At 29.1% G+C, this 25,936-nt stretch overlaps 1 protein-coding gene across 1 annotated transcript in view; it reads right to left on the bottom strand.

The window, feature by feature from the left end:
• LOC142330091 (uncharacterized) overlaps positions 1 to 25,936 on the bottom strand; it is a 579,867-nt gene that overhangs the window by 18,267 nt on the left and 535,664 nt on the right. The window contains exons 5-6 of the mRNA XM_075375149.1: positions 10,587 to 10,717; positions 3,234 to 8,508 (exon numbers count right to left, since the gene is read on the bottom strand). Of these exons, the coding sequence (XP_075231264.1) occupies positions 3,234 to 8,508; positions 10,587 to 10,717 (5,406 nt within the window). The remainder of the gene's footprint in view (positions 1 to 3,233; positions 8,509 to 10,586; positions 10,718 to 25,936) is intronic.

Here is a 25,936-nt window from a genome sequence, read left to right on the forward strand (position 1 = left end):
ATTTACATTTTTTTTTTTTTTTTTTTTTTTTTTATTATTAAAATCATTTGTTTATGTCTTGAAAGACAAATTAGATTAATTATGTCCACAGATAGTAAATATATTAAAGGTAATTTTAAAATTTGAATTGATCTATAATTACTGTCACTATTTCGTCTTTGAAGTTTAAACTGATAAATTAGATTGTCACACAATGTGTTAACAATATAAAAATAATATTAAAAGAAATGATTTAATACTAAGTACAGTAATGATTTAGAACTTTACAATTAATTTGAATCACAAGCGCAATAAAAGAATATAGTACTGAATATGTCTAAAGCAACACTGATTAAAGTTTTTATCATTTATTATTTTACAAGCTATTGAAACATATATATATATATATATATATATATATATATATATATACACAATGTTGTGCTTTAGTAAACAATTATAAAAATATACGTAAATCCTATGAACTAACAAGTCTTTCATAAAACAGAATTAACAGTTTTAAGCAACAATTAAGAAAAGTAAAAAGAAACCCAAAGCTTTTTTTTTATCCTCCTACACTGGATTATCTCATAAAACTTTAAATAACCTAAAAGTTGACCATTCATTATCAAATATATCTAATAAATTAATTTGAATGATGCTGTTTGGGAAATAAATTTGAAGAGATTTGTAAAAATACATTTGAGCTGAAATATTTTTCAACTAGAACGCAAATATTTTACGCATTTTGTTTAACGCATGCGCATTAGAGGTCAAATAACTTCCAACAGTTTTTTTTTGTGTTGAGGTTATTAGGCAAGTAATAGTTACTTCATTATGTGTTTTTCTCATTTAGTTTAGGCCTTCAACTATGTTATTTATATATTTTAAGGTACTTTTGCAATGATGAGGTGCCATTCTAATTCTACCAAGTAATAATTTATACTGATGTTTTTACATTTAAGGTGGTCCAAAGTTCTTTAAACATTTAGAATTTCATCGACAGTCATGTTCTGATGCCACTAAAACTCAGCAAGATATGACTTTAAATGGTTTCTCATTGTACCTCAGTGGTTTTTGTTTCACAAATTTGCACTCCTTCAAAACCTTTCAGTGGTTTGTATATGTGTAATGCTGTCTGGATCCATAAAACTACATTTGTGATTGATTAAGAAGTAGTAAAAACCAGCAGCTTCTAGAGACACCAATACAAAAACTATGTGTCACTGTAAATGATAGATGTTATTAAAAATAGCAATCAAAATTGTAGTGTGGGACCTGTCAGGCATGGACTTAAGGGATTATCACTTTGTTTAACAACATATTCCTCTGAATATCCATTGTTGGGGAAGTACACACATCCTGCATCACTTTTACCACTAGTAAACATGCTTCGTTTACTTCTACAATCAGCCCTTTACCAATGATTTTAACTGAGGGGCATTGAGGTAACATTTCAATGCATTTCTCTTTCATACAGCTGTTCCAGTCTATTACCGTTCCTTGGGACATAGCTACTTGTCCTAATGAAGATAAAATTAAGTAGCAAATACTGTTGTATTGTGCAGAACAAAAGTAGAAAAACATGGTGGTGAGAAATGTTGAGTGATGCCCCTATTAATGGAAAAGTATCCTATTTTAATATTATAACTATAGTTGATACTATTTCTGAAAATTAAGGATGCAGTTTTTAGAAATCTAAGAGTATATGAGCTTTCCATATTTGTGGACAGTTAAAGACAATTGTTACTGAAACAGGAATAAGCAGTCATCAGCAATCATCAAGTTACTAGCCAAATTAAACAAATAAATTGAAATAATAGCAAATCAAAGCTCAGTTTAAAAAAAATCAATACTTATCAGACTGCATTTTGTACTGCCCACAAGAAGTATAGAACATCAATGAAGAATGGTAACTGTAATGTTAATGAAGAGCTGGATTGAATGATGTCAAAAGAACCTATTTGTGGTATTATAAAATATTACTGCATACAATAAAACAATCACCCAATTGGCCAGTAAAAATTATATTAGAAGAGAAGTTCTTTGAACAAAATTATGAAAATATGACCTAAGAAAATTCCCCTCAAACAAAACATCAAAGAATCAACCAATCAAATTTTGATCTACCTTAAAAACTTATTTGATAGTGTATGTCCATCTTAACAGAAATAAAACCTTTGCAAATAAACACCTAAATTTACTACAATCTTATATTAACTACAACATATCTTATATATAAATAACAATGGATTGCCAACAGAAAGTATCATTCATTGTACTGTAGGTTTTTTCTGGAATTATCATTCAGAAATATGAAAAGTTTACAATATGTTTATAAAAGGGTTTACAACAGCGTATCCAAAAATCTGTAATGAAGGATTAGAATTTTATTATTAAAACAGATTAATAACAAGTAACAAGATATGCTTTTTTTTTAAATTATGTCACTTATACTATTTAAAGGTCATATCTTACAATGAAAAATTTCCCTAATATTCATTTTTTAAAGTTACATACACTTGTATGAACAGAAAATCATATTTACTGATGATTTCATGTGTCTCAATAAAATATTAACAGAGTTACAAGAAAGCAAATTTGATAAAAAAATAATACCTAGTTGAATGTTTTGCTTTGATGGTATGTTTAAAAGTTGCATCATAATAGTATTATTATTTTAAAAGATAAAACAAAATAAATATTCAAGAATTCAAGCTTATTTTATACAATTCATTACTAAAGAGGTTTTATAGAACAAAATTAATTTAAAGGCTATAAATATTTAAAAATAAATAATAAAAAAAATGTATACAATGCATAAATTTATTCATACAATTACTAAAAATCATGACATGAGGAAAAATTCCCCTCTTTATCTCAACAGTAGATAAATCATATTTTCACATCGCTAAATAAAATAAAAACATAAAAAAATTACAACTACACAGAAAGAAATAGGTACATCTGTCAAAAGGAAAGCATATTTAATAAATAGTTACAAGACAGTACACCTAAACACTGCAAGTGTAGAACAGACTGAAGTTTGCTGCTGTTAGGTTAAATGTTTAATATCTTACATATTATTCAGTTTTCTCCAAAGTTAACAAATTTTTATTGAAAAAACACATTTTTATAAACAGTAATTTTGTCCATTTTTATTGTAATATGAAAGTGAAATGGTAGTGAAAATCTATAAGTAGTAAAATAAACAATGGTACTTTATAGTTAACTTGATTAAAAATAAATATTACCTCTAGTGTAACCGGCATCAACATTTGGTGGTGGTGAGAATATTGCAGGACTTGGAGACATGTTCACTTCTTTTCCAGGCCATTCAGGTGAATCTTGTTCATTACTGCTAGAAACACAATGCACCATCGGTTGCTGTCGTCCAGGCGGATCACTTGAAGATGTAGGTGATGATAAGTTATCATCTGTGCTACCAACTACGACTGAACTAGATGGCACTTCTGAATTCAAACCAGGACTCTGAGAAGTTCCACTAGCATCAACAGGACTATGAGTAGTCGTATCTGGAGGACTACCTGAATAAGTTGCTGAAGTAGATGTTTGACAAAATGTATTTGTTGTAGCTACAACTAATGCAACGGGAGCAGGAACTTGTAGTAACTGCTGATTTGCAGCTGTTTGTGTAGAAACAGAATGTTTAGCAAACTTGGTTTGTTTTTCAGTAATACCACCACTAGAAATAATAAAATTACCAGCAGACGTTTTTTCTGCTGAATGTAAGCTAGAATTTGTTAAAATAAAATTGTCACATATCTGTCCTGACTTATCAGGTTGACTTATAAGGAACCCGCTACAAGGTTGCGACTGTTTTTCTGTAGTATTTATATTATTTAAAATAATATGTGTTCCTTGATGTTTGTTATCTGTGTTTGGACTTAAAATAAAATTTCCTTGATTAGGTTTATCGGTTGTAATAATAAAATTTTGAGGCTGTTTACCATCTGGATTATTCAAAATGAAATTATGTTGATTTAAACTTAAACTCGAAGAAGAAGATGTTGCAGGACCTTGATTCTGATCTAATGACTGTTGATTATTTGAAACCATAGTTGTTTGTTGCTGAACTATAGTAGTATTTTGTTGAACAACTGTAGTATTTTGTGCTGAAGGCGTCTGTCCTATACTACATGGTACCATTAATGTCTGGCCACACTGTATAAATTCTTGATGCTGAGCTTGCCCACCAGTTCTATTTTGTGTTGCAGTACCAGCTGCATTGAAAGAATGTATTTGTTGATTAGTTGGACTGACATTAGCTAACATCGGGCTCAACTGTCCACTAAATGCAGGACTATTCATAAGAAACTGATTCGGTGAATTAGCGATAAACTGTTGACCACCACCTGCTGTTACATGTTGTACCTTTCCGCCATTCTGATTATTGTTTGCTGGAGCACGAATAACCATACCTGCCGGTCCAGCAGCTAATATGCTTTGACTCTGGCCGAACACAGTGCCTGTTGGTCCCTGCATCGGAGTCAGTACATTCAACTGTACAGTATCCTGTAACAATGTTGCTGTTCCATCTCCAGTTGCCATAACCATACCACCAAGACCAGCTGGAACAATAAATTGCTGAATTGTTGGGAAGTTTTGTACCAAATTAAGAGGCTGCAGAACGTTTGCAGTTGCGATTAATTGTTGTGTACCACCAAAATGTCCTGTTTTACTAGGTAATATTGTAAGAGCTTGAAGCATGGGAGCTGAACTACTAAAATTTTGTTGTGGCTGTTGCTGTTGCACCACCATTCCTCCTGTAGCACCAGCTGTAGGAGAATTCTGCTGAGCTGCAATGTGTAACATATTTGCAACTGTTTGTGGTGATACTTTTCTCTTTTTAACATTAGCTTTTCTTTTACCATTATTACCTTCAGGTGATAACAAGGCCGGCTGAGTTCTAGGTGAAAATGCTCCATTACTACTCTGAGGAACTCTCGAGTCTTCTACAACCTGTCCAGGTTGTAAAACATTATTAGTAGCAACAGCCAAATGTGGAATCTGAACAGCATTCATTGTCCCATCGACAGTCATAACACCTGGTTGAAATAAAAGAGGAGCAGGTAATGTATTAACAAGCACTGTAGGTTGACCTAATACTTGCTGTGTAACACCCACAGCAGGTATTACTTGCGTAACAGCTCCAGTAACACTGGTCACAATAGAATTACCACTTAGAGGTGGCATTGGTGAGTTGTTTCCAATTTTAGGCAAATTTTGTTGTGGTGATAATATTGTAGGTGGACCAGAAGTGTTGGCAACAATCAACTGTCCATTATTTGATACAAGAATATGGCCAGCAGGTAAAGTAGGACCAGTAGTAGGCTTTAACACAGTTTCAGACTGACTCGCTGTAACGGTAGGCACTTGAATACTACTAACTACACTCTGGACCATTTCAAGAGGTGACTTTGTCACAGATACTTGCTGAGATACGGACTGATTCGTTAAAACAGCTGGAGGTATTGTAGGTGCAGCTATTGTTGTAGGATTTACAGATACAGTGGCTGTGTTTGCTCGACCAGCTAATACAGAAGTAATTGTGTTACTACTTACAGTATGACCGCTAGCCATTGTGGTTACAACAGTAGGGATTCTAGATGTTGCAACATCCTGTACGTGAATATTAATATTAAGTTGTTGCTGTTGTAGTTGATGTTGCAATCTTTGTTGAGAGGCATTATCTTGACTACGAGCAATGTTTGGATTTTGCTGTGTTGTAAAAAGTACAGGTGTAATATTTCCAGAAGTAAACGGTGAAGACACAGAAACAAACATGTTTGAAACAGATGATTCTGGAGAATTGACGATTCGACAATTCTGAGTTGTTGATATAGGTGTAGTAGGGGTAGAAGGCGCAACAGGTGAAGCTGCTTCAGGTTGAACTCTGTGAACTACTTCAGCAGGAGAACGATTACTTGTACTGACAGTACCACCCTGAATTGGTCCTCGAGAATCAGTCATGGAAACTGACATAGGATGTGTTTGGCCACGATTATCAATATAAGTAGATGAAGTAACAGGACTTTCTTCTATGTGAATATGTTTTGTATTTGCAGCGCTTACCATATGTACATTATTTGGTTGAAGATTCTCAAACACATTACTGCTACTACTAGGACAAGCTTGACATCTACTTCTATCAGGAGAAACATCACTGCTATCTGGGGTACCTGGTTGGGATTGTGGTTGATTTTGATAGGAAACACTTCCAGTTGATGAAACTGAATTACTTCTATACACTTTCATTCCATTGGACTGTTGAGTATTTCTAATCGTATAGGTTTGATGAACAGGCTGTTGTTTATTGGAAGAGACAAGCACATTGCTTGGTAATGGCACACCTTGGTTACTAACTGGAGAACAAGCACTTGTAGGTAAATTAATGACAATTTGACTTGAATTTTGATCACCAATACTTTGATTTTGGGAATTGCAGGGACTATGACAAATAACATTAGCACCATTGCCAGTCTGTCTTGATATTGTGCTATTTAATAAAGCTGTCTGTTGAGCAAGATAACCACTTGGATCTTCCATAAATGATGGTACATTTGAATTACTATAGTTCTGTGATGGTTTTTGGTCTTGTTGTAGATGTCTTACATCTACATTAGGACACTGTTCATTATTCAAGACTAAACTATTATGATGATGATGATGATGGTGTTCAATGTTGTACGGTGATTTCTGCTTTTTAACTGCAGTTGTTTTACCTTGTATTTTATTTCCTTTCTTTCTCATATTATCTTCCTGCCAAACAGGTATATGTGTATGATGATGTAAAGGAGGGACTCTCTCATATGGGTTAGGCTGAACAACCTGTTGGGGATTCTGTTGATTTAATACTTGTTGATTAGTTCTATTCTGCTGCCAAGGTGGTATGGAACGTGGATGATGAGTCACAATGCCTGAACCAGCAGACATTGCACTATTATTATTATTATTATTGTTGTTAGACAATGATGGAGGGTTGGGATGATTTTGCAGCATAACACCACCTTGCTGATTTCCAACAGCCTGAACCTGCAGACCTTGTGAAACCATTGAAGAGCCATGCTGCCCATGTAAAACCATAGTTTGTCCTTGTGAACTGATAGCATGACCTGAAGAAAGAACTGCTGTACCAGGTGAACCCTGTACAACAACAGAAGAATTTTGCAAATTCATCATTCGAAGTGGCTGTGACGTAACAACATTACCGTTCTGATTTCCTTGATTATGAACAACCATTGTTGAGGCAACTTGTCCAGGTGGGATCATTACTTGACCTTGAGAAGTCTGTAAAACCATAGCAGAGTGTTGATGTACATTTTCATTTCTACTAGTTTGTATTGGTGAATAACCTTCACACACGATACCACGACTATTTGGACTTGATCCAACCATTACTTGTGTGTTATTTTTACCAGTGATATTATAATTAACTTTGTTAACATCGACAAGATGAACATGCTGTTGTAATGGCACTTGTACGGCTTTACCTTGATCCTGAGGATTAACTATTTGATGTTGAGTATGGAACTGAGGTCCAACTCTAGTAGCATCAAAGTTTTGATGTGATGGCATCATGTTATGAACCTGCTGGTTAACAATTGCACCAGCAGGCCTAGGGGAAGCAGAATTTATAACATGTTGTGGAATAACATTATGCTGTAATGGATGAGTATGGTGGTGATGCTGAACCAATTGAGCTTGTGCTTGTTGTTGTTGTTGCTGCTGCTGCTGATGCTGCTGTTGCTGTTGTTGTTGTTGTTGTTGTTGTTGTTGTTGTTGTTGTTGTTGCTGCTGCTGCTGCTGTTGCTGAATATGATTCATAACATTACTGTTATCATGCTGTGGCATAAAAATCTGTTGTTGATTCAGTACTGATTGTGGTTTATTATTATGACCGCAAGGAGCATGAGAACACTCACTGCTGTCAGAACAACCTATTTGTAATCTATGATGTTGGTGCTGTTGAGGAATAAAATTCTGCTGCGAATGCTGATGTCCGCTAACTATCATATGCCCAGGACCTACACAATTACTTTGTTGTATGACTAAACTACTGTTCTGTCCATTTTCTTGATTACAAGATCCCATATTTGCCATTAGAACAGGAGGATGAATATAAGTACTATTTGCTGCCGAAAATGGTACTGGACCTGAGGGGTTACCAGAACTACTGCAAATAACTTGTCCGTTCTCAACTACACTTTGGCCAGACTGAGGGTTATTTGAATTTATTCCTGGATTATTACAATTATTCATGTTGCATCCAACAGGATTATATCTGTAACACTGAGGTGGTGGAGGTGGTGCTGGAGGAGGAGCTGGTGCTTGGGGTTGCTGTGCAGCTGTTTGATTCCCTGAGTGATTATTATTAATATTGTTTTCATGATATCCAGGAGGATACTGCACCCGATTCATAACAGGATTACCCATCACATGACTTTGGACCATTACCGAAGAACCTTCAGGAAGAGGTACAGCTTGTGGCGAGCCATCACTCCAAGTCTGAAACAAAAACAATACATGAAATTTTAAAGAATAACATTAATAAATAGAACTAAGTTTAATTTTAATCAAGCAGCCCTAATTTTCAACAACAACCACAATCACAGCTCCTAATTATTTTCTGTACTTAATTATGAATACACGAGGTAGATCTGAATTAAAATATTTTAAGATATTTTTAACCGTACTAACAATTGATGACTATTTAATAATAATTATTATTATTATTAAAAGTTTGATTCTATTCTAGTATTGCAACCTCAAAAATGCAACAATGACAACAAACATTCTTGAAATGCTACACCATCTTCCTGACAGGAACTGGAACTCAAGACCAGCTGATTTTGAAGCAAGTAAGCTAACCCAAAAATGCCAAACTTGAATTCTCACTTTTAACGAGATTAATTAGCACAAAATCAGTACCCTCATATTCTAATGCATCATCATTTATATTAAGCAAAATTTTACTTTCATTATTCATTATTATTCATCTTCATTATTTTCCACATTTAACCATTTCATTGGTTGCTGATGTTAACTTAGACTGACTTTTTTTTTTACTGACAATACAATGAATCTCAAGTATCTAAACCCTAAGTATAAAGGCCACCTACCTAACCTATATTTTATTCTTCAAGGAAGTAGGAGCATATTTTAATTAAAAATTGCTTTAGTCCTTCTTATTAAAATATTTGTGTTATTACAGTTACTCATTCTATATGATACTTTCTTCTCCATGAACTCCAGCCCTATAAAAGTGAATTACATTCAAGTACTATTAACTCTATGGACTTCCACAAATATATCAATTTCATTTCTCATATAATAATTATAAGTATCAAAAATTCTTTTAAAAATGGTCTGCCTACGACTGATCAAAAACTACTTCAAAAATAAAAAACTAAGTTACGTATCAATTGTAGGTCTTCAGAGATTATTGAGGTGACCAAGTATGCAGCATATTCAAATGACAAACCATAATTTCATACTTTCATTGAGTATAAGAACTGATCTTAAAGCAAAAATATTTGAACTTATTTCTTTGCAAATTTTCAGTATACATCTAAATAGTTATTACAAAATACATTAAGATCAATTGACCATAACCAGTGTAATAATATTCACTTTAGAAGTGAAGTAACGCTAAGTAATCTGCAATATTATTACGATATTACTATATAACAATGATATTTATTTTAAATTAGTTATATATAATTTTAAAATTTACAGATTTGTATTATTTTAACTTATTACTAAAATGTAGAAATAAATGTTGAATATCTGAATATATGTCTATAAAATTATCTACCTATAATGAAGTATATTAACAGTAGATAGTATTAGCATTTCATATCATCATCATTACAGCCTGTCACTGATTTTGTAGATAATATATATATATATTTATACACATAATATATTTATTTAAAATAAATAAGATTAATAACTGAAACTGCAGAACTCAGGAAAATATTTCGACAAACTGGGGGTGAAAATTCCTTAGTACTATCTTTTAATGGGAAGGTAAAGAAATTTCAAACTTTAATTTTTAAAGAATAACATATTAACAAATAGAACTAAGTTTAATTTTAAACAAGCAACCCCAATTTTCAACACCACTTTCTTCTAAAGAGATCCTGAGATATGATCTAATTTGTTATTGGCAGAATATGTTATGCCTATTTCCCCTCCAACTTTTTTAGGTATTCAAATTAAAATTCACACACAAAAAAGTTTAATAACATTTAAAATGACTGATAATTTCATCTTCTAAATCCATTGCATTTAACACCTATTTAATGTAAGCTACTAATGCTTTTTTATATATATTACCCCTTTTGTAAATTCATATTGTTTTGTTATTAATATGTAATCAATTTTAATTCATAATATTCTAATCTGAAGTTTAATTCAATAACTACCATAAAGAAATTTATTGTTCAAAATTGGCTAAATCAGTTTGCTATCCGATTCTAAAACAAACTTTTACATTTTAAAAGATCTTAAAGTTATAATGCAAAACAGTGTATTTGCAAAATACGCATACATATGTAAAAAACAAAACTCAGAATTATTACCTGGGTCTGAGCAGCTTCCTTGGTATTACGTTCTCTATCTCTCTGAGCCAGTAACTGCGATACAGAAGCACTACTGCCATATTGTACTTGTCCAACACCGATTTTTCTCTTTTTCCGTCTAGCTCCAACATCTAAAATAAACAAATAAATTTTTTTTAGTTTTATTTTTAATAAAGAATAATACCTACAAAACACTAAATGAAATTAGAAATTTAAAAATATAACTTATCAATTAATATAATTATCACTAATTATAAACTACTCTACATCATGATTACTCTGATAATAGAAAAAATATGTATAAATGACTGCTTACAAAATTCATTAGGCAAAAAATGGCCAGGAAAGAATCAATGATTACATTAGTGAACAAACCCAAGAAACTAGTTTTAAATTAAACTGAGCATAACTACATAAGGGTCCTAATTCAAAAACTATTAAATAAGTACAGTATACTTCTCCTGAATGAAACAATATTACAACGTTAATGCTATGAAATTTTTAAAAAGAAATGATTAAGTCAGCATTTTTCCTGTAAGTAAAAGGGTTGTTCTTTTCTATTACGAATATTACACCATTTTGTAATTAAGATTCATCTACATCAAATGCAATATAACAATGTTTCATAACTGCTCTATTTCACACTCTGTAATAGGTACAATTCACCTGTCTCGGTTAGGTAAGAATGTCAAGAGACTACTTAAGTTGATACAAGAACAAATCAATGTTGTGGGAGTCCAAAAAAATGAATCTTCATATTTTATGAAGTATTAATAATCCCAGCTTAACCTGAAAGGCACTTCAGTCATTAAGATAATTCTGCAGTCACCAGATGGTAAACAAATCCCCAGATAAATAAAGGCAGGTGATCTCTACCAAATTACAAGAATGCACTGGAACTAGTTCTTGAATCTTTAGCTTGGACTTGGTAGGATCTAACTTACAAACAAAAAACTCTAAAGTGGGTAAAAGTATGAATAAGGAAAAAGAATGGATAATGAGAAAGGATTATCTATCCATGGAAGATACTGCAGCTAGGAAGCAGGCCGCCTACCCTATTCATAACCTTTCAATAGATTTTTACCAAGAATTGAAATAGCAAATAAGCTTGAATGTATATATATGTACAAATATATAAATACACACACACAAACAAGTATGTATGGGTTTTTGTACTATAAAAAATGTATTTTCCACCAGAAATTAAAAACTGATTGGAGGAGTTAATCAGGTTATCTAAAAGAAACAGACAATCAGTAAAGCTTGATTATTCAAGTTTCTTTATTTCCCAACCTTTCATAAAACAAAACCTCTTTAAACAAAAAAAATAAAAATATAATAATAAATAATTAGCTAAGCTGAGTTTTCTGGAGGTATAACTTAATGTTTAATTTCATTTAAATATCAATAGGATAGAAAATTACTGATAAACTACTAACGAAATACTTTTTCTGCTTGAGTAACTGAATAAAACAAGGAAACATCTGATTTCTTTGTTTCATTAGACACCATGAATTTTGCAAGGAGGTGGGCATTACTTCTTTGAAGAAGCTGGAAAAGAAGAAACTGCTTATGTTTTATTTTTTAGCTCGACCTGCTCTATTAGTTTATCGATGTGCTCCTAACAAAAATGTTTTTTTTTTCAATAATTACCATCCAACATCATCTCATTTCGGGTGTTACTACATACATAGGACACAATAAAAAAAATCATTGTACATAGTTCAGTTCAGTAAAATTCTTGACTTTGCTAATTTAATTTGTTTCTCTTCATAACTTTATATGGTACAGTTCATAACTTATGATATTTTTCTCATTTTATGTTTAATCTCTTTTGTAATTAAGCACATGAATAGTCTATTAACTGTTCAATGACTAAACATAGAAATAATAACAGTTAAAAAGAATTTCCACAGGCATAATATTGTATAATCTATTCACATTATTGATTCACCCTATGGAACAATATTTCAACAGTACTGCTAATCTTACAAAGTCAAAATTTCAGTAACTTGAAAATAAATTATTTTCCTTCACTTTTGAATTAATGAGGATTGAAATTATGTAAATTGATAAACTGCTTAGTCAGAGCCTCATTAGAAGATAAAATGAGTGTTTACAATTAAGAGTTCCATAACAGCTGATGAATTTCAGCGAATAATATATGGAAAATAAAATGGTGTAAGATAAGGGTAAAATATCAATAGTAAACACATTTAAAAATTTGCTGTGCTTTTTGTTTTTGTTTTTTGTGTTTTTTTTTTTTTTTAAATAAACAAAGCTAAACAATGGATATATATTTTTTTAGATAAAAACAGTGCAAGTTACTTACGATTGTTTAATTTATTGATTATGGCACAAAAAGAGACTTCAAAGTTATATTTATACTTCAAATTGTATAAATATGAGTTTTAGTTTACAAAAAAAAAAATACAGATCAACAATCTGTAAAAATGGACAAAGTAGGTATAAATTTTTGCAATTAAATAATAATTAAGAAAATTACAACAATTGGATTATATATTTCCTTCTATTGTAGTTATAAAAGAAGTAATTAAAATAGTGACAACAGACAATATTAAAATATTTTAAAGTTCAAATTTGTTGACACAAATCATTCATAAAATTAATGTATACATAACACCACGTACACATACAAATACCCACAGAGCTGTAAATCATAATGTTATATGTATATGTAGACAGAGTTATACCAGTAAGTAAAGAACTATGTAATACAATGCCACAGGTAAAATTAAAATTATAATGAAATACATAGCACAAATTATCTCTTACTCTTTTAAATGAGTAATGATAAAAGTCTGAAAACAACATCTTTTAGAATATAAAATTATTTTTCAACAGTAATTACTTAGAAAGAATAAAGATAGCACAGTCCTTAGTGAATATAAATACATAAAACAGGCCAACAGATGGATTTGTGCGAGCTATTACTGGTTGTTTTGACCTTGACTAGGGTCATGATTCAACAGTAACAACAATTAGTACACTGCAGAATAATTTGCATTACAAATGTTTGCTATATAATCGTTGTTACACGTCAAACATATTATCTGATTTTCTTTAAAGAAGAATATAATGAGTTTCACCATGAAATTGTAATAATAGTAATAATAATAAAAAAACTATAACGTTTTTAGTTTTTAGTCTGACCAACTGTGAATAATATTAGAATTCAATACAAGAAACATCATTTTTATTTATTTTTTTCCAAGACAAAGCTTAGTATTTAAACAAAAGAAAAGAATAATAAAAATAAATGTATAAGTTAAAATATAATGCAGAATATAAAGCTGATGTATAAAAGGAAATAATTAATAAACAACTTAATAGAAATTTATTTTGATGTTAGCAAAAAACAAATTAAAATAATTCCCAAGTATTAAACAACAATGTCTTATTAAAAATACTTCACTTACAATTAAAAAGATAATTGGTGATAACTGGTGAAAAAATAGAACACTAAAATGAAATAACAAAAAAAAATCATAGAAAGACAAGAACTGAAAAATACTAAGGAAATACTAAGGAAACAAATGTCTTTTATACACGTATCAAACTAAAAGGAAAATTGTTGTAAAAAGAAAAAACAGAGTTCAATTAAAAAAAATTTGTTTAAAACATCTAACATAAAACACATTTGATGTTTACTCCAAGTGGTTGCTGTAATAAAAGAGACAACATAATTTGTTTACAATGGAATTTTAAAGCAAACAGGAGTATCAAAACATTAAACAAAACAGATGATTTGGTACAATGAAATATAAGTATTATAAAAGTTGCTAAAAAAATTCATTAAACTGAGTTTATGATTTTAAAATTTCTTGTTTTTAATTTTTTAGTAAACATTTCATAACCAGAAAACAAACATTTACTTAACAAACTCAAATTTATGTATTACTAATTAACCCCTTTTTCATACATCTTCTCTCAATCTTTCTTTTTCTGTTTGGCCTCTGGAACCACCATAAGGTATTACTTCAGAGGATGATATATAAATGTAAATAAATTGTAGTCTTGTACAGTCTCAGGTCAACCTTTCCTGAGATCTGGTGGTCAACCAACACCAAAGAATCTCATGTATCAAGTATCTATGATCTATGATCTCTATAAAACTGCCTTTAGCAGGATTTGAACCTTCAAACTCTCAACTTCAAAATCGGCTGATTTGCAATGACGAGTTCACCACTAGACCAATCCAGTGAGTCATTGGACAGATAACTAGTATTTTTAAAAATCTAAGGTAAAATGATTGGTGAACAGGCCATTCAGTGGGGATGACCATTTAACAGACTGTTTGCTTTTGAGACATGACTTTATTGAATGAAGTTAGTGGTGTCATGATCAGAACACGTCAAAAATTTTGAAATTCTTCAGAGCAAAAAGAAATGGAAGAAAGCACAGACAACAGAAAAAGCAAATAAGTTTTAGTATTTACTATTGTTGGGAAGCACTGGAAACCCAGGTTTTCCTGACAGGCTTTTTAACCATTCGGTATATTTATGCAACTACATCACCGAACAGGACACAATCGACAGGCCACCTGTCGATATTCTTGTATGTTGACTATTGTCTGTTAACAGACAAAAAACCCACAGGTACAAAATTCTAATATCATGGTCCCAAGATTCTCAGCATAGAAAATCTAGCAGCGTTTACCTTTTATTAAAAAAAAAAATTGTTCTATAGTTCAATCAAAGGTACTACTCAGCAAAAAACTGTCACACATTGAAATACTACCACCATAAATTGGGTATTAATAATCAATTAATTCACCATTTATAATTAATCATCACCAAACCAAATTAGTCAATAATTGAATAAATATAAAAAACCTATTTAAATGCATTGATGTGTTCATTACCCATATATTAATCAAAATTAACATTTAGAATAATTAATTTACAAACACAAAGACAACGCTCTACATTAGCTTTAATATATACAGACCAGTTATACACAAACAACAACAATTAATATGCAATCAAGTAAAATGGAAACAAATAAATTTATACTACGATGACTACTAATCATTCACTATGATGACTAAATTTCTTAAACATGGTTTCCGCTATATATATTTTAACAAAAAATAATTAAAAAATATTTTTAACCACCTTACCAACAAAAATATGTATTTTTTCAATATTTTTGGGGGTTTTTCAAACCATCATCAGGAGATTAAAAATATTATTATAAGTCAAAAATTAAAATAAGAATACAGTCATGACTGTTTGAATGTCAACAGTATACTGAAGATAATACAGTGAATTCTGGTAGAATAAAATATAATTAAAGGAAACCATGTTAGAAATATGATAATTTAGTTGTTTATGATTATTATCTCTTTATATTTGTATTTAGGACATATTTAAATAATTTATTTTCTTTAAAAAAATTTTGTTTATTAATTAAATTTTTATGGTTACCATATATGAGACATTTTTCTAAAATAATGTGTATTAAAAAAATTATAGGAAATATCTAAAACTTTTACAGGTACTTAACATATTAACGCCACCGCAGCTACAGCTTTATTTAAAAACAAAGTAGTCAATCGAATTTCGGTGGAAAATGAACAGTCTCTTTATTAATTTTAATAAATGGTTATTTATATTTATTTATTTTTTAAGTTTGGTCTTAACCTACGCTGAATTTAATAAATTCAGTAATTATTGCAATTATTTATTATTTAATTAATCAAAATACTCCTGTTAATTAGTCAAGGTTAGCGAGCGCAGGTTAAGTTTGGTTAAATTATATTTATAAAATAAATAAATATAAATAACCATTTATTAAAATTAATAAAGATACTGTTTTGAATCTATGTTAAACTCTATATCGGCCCATTTTCCACCGAAATTCGATTGACTACTTTGTTTTTAAATAAAGCTGTAGCTGCGGTGGCGTTAATACGTAAGTACCTTTTTACAAAACAATGAAAATAATTATTATTTATAATGAAAACAATCAAAATGGATTCAATACATTATTAAATAAATTTAATAAAATTGATAATAACATAAAATTCACTATGGAAACACAAAATAATAATTGTTTAAATTTTTTAGACATAAAAATATATAACAATAAAATAGATGATAAAATAAAATTAGAAATATTTTGTAAACCTTCCTCAAACAACACAATAATTAACTACAACAATTTATTTCATCCATTGTCACAAAAGATGGCTGTTTTTAATGCACTACTATATACAAAACAATACATTATTTAAAATATGATAAATTTTCTCTAAATAAATAAATTGAAATAATTAAAAATATTATCCATACAAATGGATATAAAACAAATAATTAAATAATAATACAATAAATAAATTATATAAAAGAATAAGTAATAAAATTAATACTTTAAACAATATAAAATTATTATCAGAAAGAACTGAAAAATTATGTAAAAACTGAATACATGACATATAATCAAAAAAATTAACATCAGCTAATACTACAAATAATAAATTAATTAAATATATTAATAATAATTATAAATAAAACATTATATAACAGTGATTCTAATTTGAATAAACAAGGTGTATATAGTTTATGTTGTAAAGATTGTGATATGATATAAATCGATATGACCAACCATAAATTTTCCATACGCGCAAAAGAACACATTAATAGTATTAAAAAAAAACAAACTGGAAAATTCTTGCTCATAACTTAGACAATGGTCATACATACAATCAAAATACTTTTATAAAAATTTTAGATATTTCCTATAATTATCTTAATACACATAACTTAGAAAAATTTAATTAATGAACAAACATTTTTTAAAGAAGATAAATAATTTAAATATGTCCTAAATACAAATATAAAGAGATAATAATCATAAACAACTAAATTATCATATTTATACAATGGTTTCCTTTAATTATATTTTATTCCACCAGAATTGACTATATTATCTTTAATGTACTGTTGACATTCAAACAATCATGACTGTATTCTCATTTTAATTTTTGACTTATTATAATATTTTTAATCTCCTGATGATGGTTTGAAAAAACTGAAAGATCCTGAGAAAATACATTTTTTTTGCTGGTAAGGTGGTTACAAAATTTTTTAAATTATTTGTTATTGCTAAGATGACTATATCATTTACATAAATTCAGTTAACTTCATGAATTGTATTTAATAAATAAATATAGTACAAAAATTTCAAACATATAAAAACCAAATAAGAATCACATAAAATGCAAGGTGCAACTAAACACTTTCACAGAAAATGGTTAACAATATCCAAATTTTTTTATTCCTACAAAAAAAAGAATTGATTTATCTTTTCCATAAAAAAAAAAAGTAATTAGTTTCCTAAAATGTTTTGTAAATAACTCTCATAAATTGTCCAATGCAGTTCAATTGGTAGATAGACTATCAGAGAAAAATTCCATGTGTAATTTCTGGTTTTGATTCTGGCATTTTTTAATCTATAACTACATTCTATTTCATTATGAATTGAAATACAATCACTGAAATTAACAAAGTGATCGAAAAATAAACATTAACTTTTATATATTATTATTAAAATGCAATATTCTACGGCTTAAAAACATATATTTTTTTTTTAAAATAAAAGTACTTCGAAACATTTAAAATAGTTTTATAAAACCAATTAACAAAATTATTAACATTTTGAATAAATTATCTTCCACATTTTTTTAAATAGATTATATTATTAGTTACTAACGATTAATCTGTCAATTTACTAGCATAAGCAATACTGTCAGATCAATTGTAATCAAAATCTATCAATACCCCCTTTGTCTTCAATTTGTCACTGAAATTGGTCCATTAATTTTCCAGCTATCACAAGCAGAAATTTATAAATAAAAAAAATGGATACTTAAATTTTAAGAACCCATAAATCATTAAAAAAATGTTCATTATAATGCTTTCCTTCACATAAATAAAGTTAAAAATAATTTACATACACAGAAATACTGTTTTCAAAATTACAGTAATTTTTGTATTACGATGAAATACTATTTAAGTATTACTTCATACATTATCTTTCCATATATCTCAAACTAAATTTATGTTAACCTACACTTTACAACTTTACATCAAATAATGACCGATATAAAGAAAAATAATTAAAAAAATATCAATAAATACAAAAAGCACAATAACTAATTAAAGAAATATAATTAATGCCGTAATAAAAATAATGTATCAACAGTAATGTTAAAGATAGAAAAAGGTTAATGGTATAATTGCATGCATTCTTGTTACACTATATTGATAAGTAATAAGAATTATTAATGCTTTTAAAGGCATTATTGTTTATTGTCATTAATTAATTGTGACTTATATCATTACTTTCCTTTAATTAACTTCACGTTTTAGCTGTATTCATAGTCATCATTGTTATGATCATGGCTGTTATGTTAATAAATAAAAATAATAATTGAAAGAGAAAAAAACAACACATCAATTTATTAGTTACCATTAATTAACAACCTGCTTGTTTTATCTCCTTTAAAAAACAAGTTTTACAAATAAAAACAAGTATATTTTATTACTTTAAACATTATGTTATGACATGCTGTAGACTACCTCTAAAAAAAATAATAAAGCATAAAATATTACATTGGAACTTTGTTAATCAGGGAACTACAGATAGGCAATCTGCCTGTTTCCAATACTGTCTACCTCTTACTCGGCCTTCCAAGGGTTCTTCTATCTAATAAAAGTCAATATTTGAATGTTTACAAAGCTAATATATTTTTAATATATTACTCAAGCAGTTTAAACACCGACTTCACCATATTCTTCCTAGTTTTATTCTTTATAGTAGTGCAAAAAACACTACTTCTAATTTAATCCACTAAGGTACTGTCTCCAACAGAAAGAAAATCATTACCATGAATTAATTCCATAAAATTTTCTTTTTTAAAACCTCATTAATGTGAAATAATAATAATAATGCAACTGTCATCACATCATCTAGTTACAACTGTGTTTTTCTTTTAGCTCTGTTTTTAAATGTTCTGTTAATTCAACCATGCACCAATTGAATTCTGTTTAATTCTTAAACCTTGCCTATCAACCTTATAAATTTGATCAACAAAAAAGGGTGAAAGTTAAGATGTTACTGGATCTGATTGGGTTCTTCTGTTAAAAATCCACTGACTTTGTTTTACTTAGCGACAGAGTAATAATAATCTTAAACAACTTAAAAATTCAATACTTATACTTCAAAATCAAACATCCCAACAATCACTTTTTTAATACCAAACAATGAAACACTACAATGGGAAATACATGCAAATTCCTCAAGAAACACTCTGCTATCATTATCACACTGATCAAAATACTGGTTGGGGGGGGGGGGATAGTAGGCAAGACTACACCCGATTCGCTACTCTGTCATTATGCTAGTTGTGCAGCACCACCCCGGAAATGGAATACTAGAATTGGTCCACAGATATACTCTCTAGCAGATATCAAGTGAGATTGATTTTTAGGATCTTGGAATCCTCAGCTGAAGAACCTAGCAGGGTCAGACCTGCACCCATGAAACTGATAATGGAAAGAAATCAATAAGAAAGAGTGGTAAAAAGGTGATTTACCCTGATGGCATAGATCAACATAGTTTACCATCTTGTCTGGATAACTGTCTTGATATTATATCAATGTGGAAACAAGCTACTATAACCTTGGCAAATACCTTTATTTATTCCATCTTTAATTGTAACTAATGTACCCATGTTTATAGAAATTATAGTATTTTTGAACATGTTGTTACAACATTTACTAAAATTCCTTGTATAGCCTCTTAACATAATTTAGTACAATATTCAGCATAAAAAATTATCACAAAACCTTCTTTATTTCAATGTTTAGTTTTTTGCTGAATTAATTAAAGTTCTTTGCTCCATTAATTTTCTTTTCTTTTTCTGTTTAGCCTCTGGAACCATTGAAGGTATTACTTCAGAGGATAATATGTATGACTGTAAATGAAGTGTAGCCCTGTACAGTCTCATGCTGACCATTCCTGAGATGTGTGGTTAATTGAAACCCAACCACCAAAGTACACTGGTATCCAGGATCTAATATTCAAATCTGTATAAAAGTAACTGCCTTTACTAGGATTTAAATCTTAGAACTCTCGACTACGAAATCAGCTGATTTGCGATGATGAGTTCACCACTAGACCAATCTGGTGGGTTGCTCCATTACCTGCGGAAAAATTAGTACACCATCAAGGGATGATCCCTACCAAAATAATGTTGCTCATTGTAAAAAATACTGTGCAACAATTATCTAGCTTTTTACTATTTTTTATATATTTTATACATAGACTTCAGTAAACAAATCCCTTAAAGATTCACACCACTTTCTGCTGCTTTTTTTGTTGAAAACTATAACTACTAAATAATCAAATCCATCTCAGCAAAAATAGTAAGATGAAGAGGTTCAACTGAAAAAACAGATTTCAAATTTTAAAGCTCAGTGTTTATTTCTTGAAACAGGTGACTTTCTATTCTCAAATAAAGTAACAACAAGTTTAATTCATCTATTGCAATGCAATCTACATTTTCTTTTATTCCTTTATGATAAACTTCATGTTTTCCCTCTTCTGGAAAGCACCATAATTCCTTAAAACATCTAAGCTTCTTCTAGCCTTTGGTAATAATAACTAGTCAGGTTTTTGCTTTTTTTTCTACTAATGTGAATGTTTTCATAATGTTACAGATAAATCCTCGCCTACTAAACATATCCTCCACTATTCTATTCTGTTCATATATTTCACTATTCTCAAATTCTATTCATTGTTCTTCCTGAGATTGCCAAATTTATTCATTTTGATTTCACACAATTCATAAATTTCATCATGATTTCTTCTGTAACAGTTTTGTTAGGCAAATTTCTTACTCACAGCTGTTTGTTGATATTCATGATACTACTTTTATTACACTTTCTTATTTCTCTGATTCATAATGCTCATGTGTATGAAACATTGGTTTAACAAGCGCAGCTGACTGAATGGTTATGCACAGTAAAGAACAATGCTTGTTATATTAAAAATACTACATTGCTACTGAAATTATCAATGTGAGATAGTCACTGAAGAAATCATTTTTTGCAGTCTACAATTTGGGTAGACCAAATTGAACTCCTCCATATCATTTAGTGATGCTCCAATTATTTCACTTGAGTAAGTGTCAAATAATGATTCATTACAATCTTGTTAACTGTGTATATTAAATGATATTGCATGAAAGATTTAAATTATCTAGCACATATTACTGGCAAGCATCATATTTTAGATGATGATATGTCCAAAATTAACAAACTGTTTAAATCTCTATAATCAGGTAGGCTTCTATTTAAATTTCAATAAGCTTTTTCATTACTTGTCTTACACTCCTACTTCAATTAATGAAAAATGTACATAAGTGAATATAATTATGTATTTATTTTAAATATACAATTATTTTTTATTACCTAATTATTTTTCTTAGTTAAAATTATTGAACTATTATTATACCAATCTTCGCCGTTTTTTTTATGTTTTTTCTTTCTGAAAAAACCTAACTAACTAAGGAATCCTTTTATTATTTACTTTCCCCTTAAGTTTGTTTTTCTCCCTTACTGTATTTTCTGTTCGGTGTTAGATACTTAAAATATTCTAGATACCTTTTTACAGCTTTTCTGTTAATTAATTTAAATGTTTTCCTGGTTAAATAGGAAGACAAATCTTTGCTCCTTGTTTTTATAAACAGTAATACATTTAGTTATTTGGCCACTAAAAAAATGTACAGAGCACATTTTCTGAAATTTTTTTTATTGTTATTTTATATGATTCAACTCCCCCATCTTGGTTTTAAAGAACTGTTTCAACAGTTAAAAAAAATTAAAAAGCGTTTAAGAACTAATTGACTGGTATATCACAAATGTTTAATCCAGAATCGAAATTTATACATATTAAGTTAGAAATAAAACCTCTTGTAATTGCAGAGCAAACATTTTATTATTTACAGACTACTACTCAGAATCATAGACAAAAAAAAAATTAAATCATCCAATAATAATAATTCTATAAAATTTACATGATGAACTTAAAATAGGTAACTTAAGTCGCAGAAACTAAAACAAATAATATAATGTACGTAAAAAAACTTATCAATATTAAGCATCATTTTTAATTTCAAGGCCATAATTTAGATGTAAAATACTATTAGAAAAATGAATAATTTATAAGCAGATACTTTTATTTTTAAAGGAGCGAAACCACTGTTCTGTCATGGTCAGATAAATATGAAACAATGAAATGCATACAAATAATAGTAATAACAACAAGGGGTAATAACAATAAAAATAATAATAATAATGATCATAACTTAATATCAAACAACAATATTAACAAAGCGTCTCCAAGGTGTATATATATATATATATATATATAAATATGTATATTACAATATGTAGTTAACCTCCAAACAAATACTTTTTATAATTCAATTTACACATATGCAAACAGCAATTATGGACTTATTCATGAAATATAAAACAAGCATAAAATTCAACATTAAAAAATATATATAAAAATTAACACAACATCTCATTTTTAACTGATCTAAAATAAAAGGATTCCTCAATTCAACCCATCCATATTGGGTTTCACACTCATGATCAAATACAACGAATTCCCTAAATTTCAATGGTTTTTTTTTTATATTTTAAAGTAAGTTTCTACACTGGTACTGTAAAAATGATTTATAGATAAAATTAACAAATGTATTTTTTTTTAATGAAAAATTACATGACAGTATAGACAACTGAAACATTTTTTCTTTTTAATCTTTTGTCATATCATTAGTTAGTACTGAATTGCAAAAGGCACTAGGAAAGTTTTGCAGTGTGACTATTTTTTACACCATATGAAAATAATTTTACTAATCATTATAGACATCTCCATCCATCAAAATCGGTCTGCAAGGAAATCCTGGCTTGATTCGTCGAATATATGGGTACACTCATCGCCCCAAGTCATTAGGATATCATCATCACTTGTAAAATGCCTCCCTTTCAGACTGTTCTTCACCTGAGGGAATAGTGCGAAGTCACATGAAGTGAGGTCAGGATTGTAAGGAGAGTGCTCCAACAGTTTTATTCCAGTTCTGACCAAATACTAGAAGCAAACTTTGGAAATGTGGGGTGAAGGCGTTATCATGGCAAAGAAACCATGTTTCCATCTTTGATTTTGGGCACAGCTTGCAAACTTCGACAACTTTAGGCAGGCATAACTAAGTATATCACTTCCTTGTAACTCCCTTCAGTTTCCAACACAACTTGTTCTAAAACTCTTCTGACACTAAAAAATACAGCCACCATTCTCTTCTTCACTAATCTGCATTTCTGAACAGTCACTGGGGTCTTCTAATCACGTGCAAAACTGTAGCACAAAATTGCTTGGAGTGCAACATCAATCACTACCTCTTTTTATTAACCCAGCTAAAATGACAACAACACCGAAACAGTAACTACAGTGGCTATAGTGCAGGTCGGGACCTGTTTAAACACACACTAACTTGTAACCACCTGTAGTGATCTATTCTGCCATATAGCAAAACTTTCCTAGTACCCTTTGTATAATTACTCTAAGTATTTTCATACCAAGCTACACAAAAATTAGTTGGAAAATTTAAGGTGAAAATATAGTACATTTAATAAATAATATTTCTTGTTCCAGACAGAGTTATCTGATGATCATTATGTAACAACATTCTTTCCTCATTTTTATTACTTCTTGTCTTTTATATTTCTTTAGAATGGCTTATTTTTATTTAAAGGTTTATGTATATTATTTTAAGCTAGTTTTATTTCTCTAAAAAGTTTATAGATTCAAACAGAACTAGTTTTTTTTTATATTTGAGAACATCCCAAGAGATACAGTCATTGGTTAAAAAAAAATTACAAGGAAAGCATTCTGTAACTTTATGAAAGATGCTACTTTTTACAGCCATTATTTTAATATGATGGATTATCATATTCATTCTTCATTTTCTGATATTTTATTATACGTATAAATTTTCAAATGAGATTTTGTCTGCATACCATATTTCAGTTGCTCAACTCAATACCAATATGAGATTTCAGAATTCAATTCTATTTTTTACATTTAAGTCATTTGAATAGTTCAGTTCACTTCATTCCTTTCCATTCTCCATTAATTTTCAATTTGTGCAACATCCTAAATTATAAGCTTCTAGTCTTTATTTTCATTTATAGTTTTTGCCCTCAACACTTCCTTACATAGCTGAAGATATTATATGACCAACTAACCTTTTCTATTTTACAAAATTCCATCATAATTTCATTCTTCTCTAAATCTCCTTAAAAAATTCTTCATTTGTACTTCTTCAACTCATTTTTCTAACGTCCCCAAAATATCACAGTTCACTTCAAAACCAAAAAGAGTCTGTTGTACTGTTAATTTTCCAGGCATCTCTACTGTAGTCACTATCATAAAATTGCATAATAAACAAATATCTTTAAAAATAAGTCTCACACTTCAGTTTTATTTAAGAACTTCAACTGATACAAGCAGATTTCTTTTTTTAGATTTTTTTTGTATATATTCATCTGTTGTGCTTCGATGAAAAAAAATACATACATGAGCACTTACAAGTAGGCCTTCATTAAATGATTGTCTTCAAGCGGTGACATCAATAATGATTCAATTGTTTAAAAAAAACCATATATATATATATACACACACCATAAGGTACATATATAAACCATAATTCAATTAAATACAGTTAAGATAGCACCAATGTACTGAATGTATTATATAAAAAATTAAAAAAACTTTTCCAGTAGTTGAAAATACTTTTTATTGTTTATTGCAAAAAAAAAAATGCTTAAAAAATGTCTAAACAAAATACTATAAATAAATAAAAAACACTTATACACAAATAGCTTAAACAGAATTAATAATAAAAAAACACAAAATAACAATACCAATAAATAAATATCAACTTTTAACAAACTTGACATCAAAAAGAATAATAATTATTGACATGTCAGTCAATCAATTTTATTTTTTATTATTTTAGGAAAAAAATATATAAAGCCGACATGGTAGCTTATAAAGAATCCAATGACATTAAAAACTTAAAAAGTCGTTAAAGCAATGGAACTTTCATAATACAACTTCTTTTATGTTATTTATTATTATTATTATTCAATATACAATACAAGGTACAAAAAAATATGGAAGTAAAATAAAATTATATAAATACAAGAGGGGAAACAAATAAAGAAAGATAATTATTATAGATAAAGTAGTAC

Source organism: Lycorma delicatula, chromosome 9 (genome assembly GCF_047948215.1).
Source record: "Lycorma delicatula isolate Av1 chromosome 9, ASM4794821v1, whole genome shotgun sequence".
NCBI lineage: Eukaryota > Metazoa > Arthropoda > Insecta > Hemiptera > Fulgoridae > Lycorma > Lycorma delicatula.